The 8,291-nt window shown below is 42.1% G+C and overlaps 1 protein-coding gene across 1 annotated transcript; it reads right to left on the bottom strand.

Annotated features, from left to right (window-relative positions):
- Positions 1–6,115: 6,115 nt before the first annotated feature.
- Positions 6,116–7,514, bottom strand: socs3b (suppressor of cytokine signaling 3b). The gene is made up of 2 exons (XM_072242091.1): positions 7,371–7,514; positions 6,116–6,971 (listed from the first exon to the last, which is right to left on the bottom strand). The coding sequence occupies exon 2, from the start codon at positions 6,880–6,882 to the stop codon at positions 6,265–6,267; it is 618 nt and encodes a 205-aa protein (XP_072098192.1). The 5' UTR covers positions 6,883–6,971; positions 7,371–7,514; the 3' UTR covers positions 6,116–6,264.
- Between the last annotated feature and the right edge of the window lie 777 nt (positions 7,515–8,291).

The following is an 8,291-nucleotide window of genomic DNA, read 5'->3' as shown; positions in this document are numbered from 1 at the left end:
CCAGTCATATGTGTTATGACTAACAGGAAGTGCGTGTACTGTCAGCTCTCCCCACCCACTGGCTCGGTACACTGTTTAGTGATAGTAACGTGTTTTGTAAGAAAAAAATCCTGTTTCCAAGGAGATGCCTAAATAATTGGGTGTCAGTTTAAACTTTCTATATTACTTCTTGCTTAAGCTCTGTGATCAAATGACAGAGCTCTGTGTAAACTTGCGATCAGTCGATATGTAAATACACATTAATAGATGTTTTTTGTCCCCTGAAGTACAAAATTTGAGGTAATTTAAAGTTCTGCACTGAATATGCTTGAAAGTGCTCCTCTTAATATGTACTGGTACTTCAGTTTAGTGAGACATCCACTGCTAATCAATTTAAAAGAAGACCGCCAGGAACTCATATTCAACAACAATTACTAAAGAGCTTAATTAGCAATAAGCAAGTTCATTAGCAAAATAGTCTTCTGAAGTCTGAGGCAGCCCCCTATTGAACTGTCAGAGTCTGCAGTTGTATGACATAGCTGAGACTATAGAGTTTCACAGTGTTTTACTGTTGGCTGCTGGCATTTACCATGAATAAATAGCTCTGCTTACATTCGCTTTGCAGCTATGGTAACGAAACGATTGGGGAGGGGGGCATCAGAGTAGTGACCTACGTCAGAGGATCCTCCCTTGCAGTTGGTGAGTGGTGAATGAGAACAGGGAACTTACTCTTGTGTCATACCAAATACTTTACATAGCTCGAAAGAGAGCTATAATTTGTACATCCTTCTGCTGTTAGTTGTCAATTGCTGTGATGCACTTGGATCCAAATTTCCAGCATCTGCACTCTCTTGAGTCTCCAGAACAATATTTTATGTTTTCACTGGAATGTCTTCCAGTTTTTTTTTCCAAGGGTTGAAGGGCAGGAAGCAGGTCCCATTTGCTTGATAACCGTTAAAAACAGCCAAACAGCAGCATTCCAGCAGTGTAGAGTGTTTTTTCGCGTCAAAGCTGAAACCATATTATTGGATTTACTAGTACTCCAAAGAAAGTTACTTAGATATTTGAAATGTATCGTCGAGAGCATTCTGACTGGTTGTATCACTTGGCAGCACTGTAGTGTAGTGGCTAGCACAAAGCTTTATAGTACAAGCGACTGGGGTACATTGCTGTCCACTACCTGTAAGGAGTTTGTACGTTCTCTCCATGACCATGTGGGTTTCCTCTGGGTGCTCTGGTTTCCTCCTGCAGTCCAAACACCTACCAGTTGCTAGGTTAATTGGTCACTGTAAATGGTTTGGGATTAGGTTCGTTGGATGGCGAGACTCGAAGGGCCAGAAAGACCTATTCTGCGCTGCATCTCAATAAATTAAAAATAAATAAGTATTTCAAATCTATAGTGGAGAGCATTCCAACTGGTTGCATTGCTGTCTGGTATGGAGGGGGCCACTGCACAGGATCAGAAAAAGCTGCAGAAAGTTGCAAACTCAGCCAACTGCATCCTGGGCACTAGCCTCCCCAGCAGCCAGGACACCTTCAAAAGACAGCGCCTCATTAAGGCCCCTCACCTGCCAAGGCATGCCCTCTTCTCATTGCTACCATCAAGGAGGAGGTACAGGAGCCTGAAGCCACACACTCAACATTTCAGAAACAGCTTCTTCCCCTCCACCATCAGATTTCTGAACGGACAATGAACCCATGTACAACTACCTCACTATTTTTGTTTCTTTTGTAGCTCTCTCGTTGCACTACTTAATTAAATAATTTTTAAAAATATATTTCTAATGGTAATTTTCAGATTTTTAAATTATTAGGTATTGCATTGTACTACTGCCGCAAAACAACAAATTTCATGACACATGCCAATAATATCAAACCTGATTCTGATCGAACCGCTATAAATCTATAACAATAAAGTAAAACTGTACCGCTGTGCCTTACTCACTCAACACATCCTTTCAGGTTTGATTTCACTCACAGTTTTAATCAATCTGGACCCAACTTTACCTATTTATTCCAACCAACATCTTTACTGAAGGTATTAATTAGAGTTGGAGTAGTGATCCATACATCAAGACACAAACTTCTAGTTCACCGACTTAATAAGATCATAAGATGGAAGAGCAGAATTTGGCTATTCGGCCCATTGAGTCTGCTCCACCATTCCATCATGGCTGATTTATTATTCCTCTCAACTGCCTTCTCCCCTTAAACTTAACATCCTTTCTGATCAAGAACCTATCAACCTCAGCTTTAAATACCCAACGACTTGGCCTTCACAGCTGTCTACGGCAATGAATTCCATAGATTCACAACTGTCAAACTCACATGTTCGCACACAGAAAGTTGTACCCGGATCACTGCATGTAGTTCACAATCTCTGCTTTAGGAAATGGATGTCTATTGCAGGACACTAACACGAACCTAACTTACAACGACTAACTATACAGACCAGTATGGCGTGTATATCCCTCACTGGGTAATCTCACTCAGTCAGTAGGAAAGATCCAACTGTTATCTTGCTCTGGGCAACTTTCACCCTGCATATACGCCTTGTGGCCACTTAATTAGGTACATCTGTACACCTGCTTGTTAATGCAAAATATGTAATCATCCAATCATGTCACCATAAGATATAGGAGCAGAATTAGGCCGCTTAGCTCATCGAGTCTGCTCCACAGCAATTCTATGCATAAAAGCATGCAGACATGGTCAAGAGGTTCAGTCGTTGTTCAGACCAAACATCAGAATGGGGAAGAAATGTGATCTAAGTGACTTTGACTGTGGAATAATTGTTGGTGCCATATGGGGTGGTTTGAGTATCTCAGAAACTGCTGATCTCCTGGGATTTTCACGCACAACAGTCTCCAGAGTTTACAGAGAATGGTGCGACTAAAAATAAGCATCCAGTGAGCAGCGGATCTGTCGGCAAAAGCATCTTGTTAATGAGGGAGGTCGGAGGAGGACGGCCAGACTGGTTCAAGCTGACAGGAAGGCAACGGTAACTCTGATAACCACACTTTACAACAGTGGTGTGCAGACGAGTATCTCTGCAAGCACAACACATCAAGCATTGAAGTGGATGGGCTACAGCAGCAGGAGACCGCGAACATACACTCAGTGGCCACTTATTTAGGCACAGAAGGTACTGAATGTAGATTTAATTTGCTGGACACTAGCATACTGTAGTTCTAACACACAACAGCTAGCTGTACGGACGAGGGCATAAACCTGGGTCTGTACAACCTTGATGCTTATTGGGCAATCTCACTGCTTCAATAGGAAAGATCCAACTGTTATCTTTCTCTGGGCAACATTCACCTTGCATATACACTCAGTGGCCACTTAATTAGGTACCTCCTGTAACTAATGACATGGGCACTGAGTATTTCTCATTGTCTTCTGTTGCTGTTGACCATCCACCTCAAGATCCATCATGACCTGCGATCAGAGATGCTGTCCGCACACCACTGTTGCAAAACATGGTTACTTGAGTCACTGTCACTTTCTTGCCAGCTTCAACTAATCTGGTCATCCTCTCTGACCTCTCTCATTAACAAAGCACTTTTTGCACACAGGACCACCGCTCACTGGATGCTGTTTGTTTTTCACCCCATTCTCTGTAAACACTAGAGACTTGTGCGTGGAAATCCCAGGAGATCGGCAGTTTCCGAGATACTCAAACCACCCCGTCTGGCACCAACAATCATTTTGAGGTCAAAGCCACTTAGATCACGTTTCTTCCCCATTCTGATGTTTTGTTCTGAACAACAACTGAATCTCTTGGCCATGTCTGCATGCTCTTATGTATTAAATTGCTGCCACGTGGTTGGCTGATTTGATATTTGCATAAGCGAGCAGGTGTACAGGTGTGCCTAATAAAGTGGCCACTGGGTGTATATGACTAAGTGAAGAGAATTGAGATCCTCTATAGAAAAGAACGATAACCGAGTAAAGCTATTACATTACTTACCTCATTGTGCCACAGTGAAAATGAGCAGCACAGACCAATATTTGTTATTTTATTTCCTCCTCAGTATTAATCTCAAAAGTTGTTCAAGAATATCTCATGTTCTTTTCCAGTGGAAAGTGTTATGTCTGTCAATAAGTACCTTACTGGGTTACCCAGAGATCCAAACTGGCAAGGAGCTACGGAATTCACATGATAAGAAACCGAACGCAGCAGTTAATGCGATTTAACATGGTGGGAAGCAATAATTTTGTAATAGAATTCGCTGTCAGTTTGGAGCTGTTTGGAACGGAGCCAGGTCAAAGGCAGACCTTGGGTGTGGGTAGTTCACATCCGCTAGCATTGCGTTTGTGTTCAATACATTGATCACTAGTGAAATATAGAAAGCAAACAAGACTAATAATTTGTCCTTGAATTTATACAGGAAAAGCAGCTTGTCTCTCACTGTTACAGGCTTGCATACATAGTCATGCTTTGCACTTGAACAAAATCTTATATCTTCATTCGGAGGGTATTAAATGAGTATGTTACTTCTAATAAGGTTTTTAAAATTTTGACTTGACTATAATTTTCTCCAGGAAAATTAATAATTTCAGATAGCTTAGAAATTTCATTATGTCTGTACATTTCCAGTGCTTGCTATATTGGATGATATATCATTACAGCACATTGGAAGAGGTTATGCAGCGTACACAATCAAACCACACAACCACAGCTATTTAAATTTATCAGCATTCCCAGTCATTCACATTTGTGCAGAGAACGGCAAGTGATTACTGGCACAAGCATCAATTGATTTCAAAAGCACACGTTTCCATCAAGCCAGTACTAACTGATGCTGCTGTCCTAAGTGATGAGGATTACATTGCCAAGGGCTTGACTGAGCAGGTATTGGTTTGAATATAGTCATCAACGTGATACCATTGATAGGCTTCTTCAGCAGTTTAGGGGTAACAACTAACTGCTTAAGCTCCCTTACTACCGACAAGCTTACTGATTCACACACTTTATGATGTGAGCTGTAGTTATTATCTCACCACAAGTTACAGCGGTAAAGCATTTCCCAAAAGGTTTTACATAAATCTTTAGATGTTGCCGGTTTTTAAAACTGATTAAGTTCCTTTCCTATCGCCATGCTTATTGAATTCACCCACTTCATAATGTGAGCTGCAGTTATTATCTCAACACCATAAGCCATTTCTCAAAAGCTTCTACTTAAGTATTTGAATGTTGGCGGTTTTAAAAACTGGAAAATGTGCTAATCATACAGGATGTTAATGGAATCACATGCACAGCTCAGAAAGCTTTAGGACTTGTGATAATGTGTTTCTGGGATTCTATCAGAGAATATTAAATATTATCTCAAGGTTAGTTTACTTTTCTGGGAATCAGCAAGTTAAGTATAATTTAAAACTTGGAACTTTGATGTAAACCATGCATTACTCATATTATCTGCCTATTTCCAACTACCTCACAGACCGTTCTTATTCATAGAAAGCATGATGAACTGTTTACGCCAAAGGTCTGACCACGAGTTAAACATTACAGGAAATAAATGTGTGAAAACAGGCAGGTGACTCTTTGATTGCAATATTCAGAGAAGCCTGACTGTACAGTAACTAGACTTGAAGCTGTTTATGTAACTTACAGAACTAACCAGCCCACTAAAGTTTCTTGTAACAATCGGGAATAAATATTTCAGTAACAAACTGAAGACTGCAACACTAAGATTTCGTATTACACAGTATGTTCTAAGCAGTGCATTGCCACTCGTGTTCTAATGAACTGTAAGCATGCTATGTTAAATATTGTGAGAATGTTACTCACCCCCTTGGCAGTACCATTTTGTTAATAAAATGAAAATTCTCTAAAAGCCATTAAGATGGTAACTTTCCTAAAAGCTAACATCAAATAGTAGCCCCTGAAAGGGGGGGGGGGGAGGTTTGACAGACCAAATGGCCTAATTCTGCTCCTATGTCTTATAGACTTAACATGGCTCAAGGGGTTGAGGTTGGATAAATTACAATGAAAACTAATTGAAAGCAAACTTGGCTTTTTTTTTTGGTGTGTCTTAAGTTAACAGAGACTGGTTTCTACATTAGGAACTTGAACCATGTTTCACCAAATAGGTGGAAGAGCACATATTTCAGAAATGAAGCATGCAGATTTGTGTCATTGAAAATAGTGCATTTTATTATAAATTATTGAGATCTATTATAAATAAAAAAGAGTGCAAATATTTCTGTTCTTCAAGCTTAGATATCCAGCCAAAAAGGCCAGACGGTTTTGTGAGAGTTTATATGGCAATTGAAGGATTATACAGGGGCATCATAATCCTGTAGAAACTGTCTGACAGGCATTGGCAGTTCTTGTACTTTGCCAGACACCTCTACGTGTCCATTTACAGTTTTCCTACAGAGGTGCTGCAGAGTTGAAACAGTGGATGAAAGAGGCCTGGAGAGAACCAATGGGATCTTGTCGCCTCCAGAATAAATGAAGTAGACCCTTTTCACATTCCCTGAGTCTGTAGACTTTGAAGGCATATAATGGTGAATCAGCTTTAACACACAGTCAAACTTAGGAACTGTTTGAGTGCTCTTGGGGTCCGTTTGTAGGAAAAATGAGCAGTTTTCACACTGTATCCTCAGGTTTTTGGTGCCCGATTCTGTTTTAACGCTGAGGGTAAAGAAATGCCTATTGTCCGAGCTGTCCCTGATTAGAAATGTCCCGACCGGTTCGGAGCTGAGGAGGATGTTCGCCTCTCCCCCATTCATTGTACTCCAGTAGAAGCCGCTCTCTTTCAGCTTCCGCACAGTGTTCATAATAAGGTTATATTCGCTTTTGGAGGAGAAGGTCTTCAATCGATACGATAGTCTCTGAGCTGGCATGTCGACAGGACGGTTCATCCCGTCAAATTTACTGTGTGTTACCATTGCAGATAAGTCCTGAATTTGGAAGTTCCGGGAGAATTCAAAAACTTCTGTTAAAGCATAAAGTGGCTTGTTGATAACGTTTCCAGCGCCTGTTAAAAATACCGAAACACAACCGATTAATAATTATGTTTGGAACGTGTTACAGAAAGTTTGTCCCAAGGAAAGTCCAACCCTCCCCCTCCCCAACTGCCCTACGTAGGTGAACTGTTTCTGACTTTAACAACAGCAAGAAGTGAGAGACGCTGAGCAGAATCTGTAAACACTTCAGACCCGCGGAGAAGGCTGGAGAGATCCCTAGGGCTCTCCGATCCCCATTTGGCTCCAAATTGTTTCTTTAGTACAGGAAGCACATGCTCATGGTTCGGAATTCCAATCCGCCATCCCGGTGTCGTTAACCACAAACTACTCAAACTTCTCCACCGAAGTGGCCTCACGAAAGTCGCCCCCCCCCAAAATCAAGCCAAAGTCTGATCATCCGGTCGGCTTACCGTTTGCTGCTGCTTGTCTCTTTTTATCGTGGGTCAGCGCTTCAAATGTGATGAGATCAGCTGAGGCTCGAAAAGTTGCCTGAGCTTGGGTACTGGATTGAAGCGAGAGCTGATTCTTCGCAGCCTCCGGGCCACAGAATATGAATCACACAACTAACTGCTCGACCACAGGAAGCTCTCCGTCTTCTTGGCTCCTTTCAAATCAATGCCCTTTTAAATGTATTTCAAGAAGTCGATAAAGTTTGTGTATGTGGGTCGATCAGATGGCTGCCAGACTTCACTATAACGGTGCTGATCACGATCTCTTGATACTACAGACACAATTGCTCGGAGAGGCCGGCTATATATTTGTGTGCAGTAGCCCCGCCTTCCCGTTCCTGGAAATGCATTAGTTCTGGTAACAACGTGATTCAAAAGAAAAAAAAAATGGGCGAATTGCCAGAAAGGGGAAGTGTCTAAGGAGTACGTTCCTTTACGGGTATCGATTACAAGCTACTTCTGGGAGAGTTTGATTCAGTATTTTCATTCTTAGAAGGTGCAATAAAATTATTGCATTACCCTCGGAATCGGCAGCATTTACCGGGGAGCCTCCGCTATGAAGCAATGATTCAGAAACCGTGGCACATTGTGCTCGATTCATGAGAAAGAAAGCAGCGCGAGTCTGCTTTGGTGCTGGGGCTCTTTCATTCTACCATTCACATTCTGTGCGTGTGTACCGCTTCTCGTCGCGCCGGGCGTTCCGATTCCTGGAGCTTATGCAATTATTTGTAGGCGCTACAAGCAAATTGGTTCACTCTGCACACCCAAGGGGCTCATTCCACTCCGCCGTTGAGAGCTCAGTCCCTGTTCCGAAGAGCCCGAGAGTGGGGGGGGGGTGGGGGAGAGGTTGCCAGCATACGAGGGATCCCGTTCACAGCAACA

The sequence above is a fragment of the Mobula birostris genome, chromosome 24 (genome assembly GCF_030028105.1).
Source record: "Mobula birostris isolate sMobBir1 chromosome 24, sMobBir1.hap1, whole genome shotgun sequence".
Lineage (NCBI taxonomy): Eukaryota > Metazoa > Chordata > Chondrichthyes > Myliobatiformes > Myliobatidae > Mobula > Mobula birostris.
This window is presented reverse-complemented; position numbering and strand designations above follow the sequence as displayed.

What these genes read in the sequence shown, in the direction of transcription:
- socs3b (XM_072242091.1), bottom strand. Translation starts at nt 6,882, where the DNA reads ATGGTAACACACAGTAAATTTGACGGGATGAACCGTCCTGTCGACATG.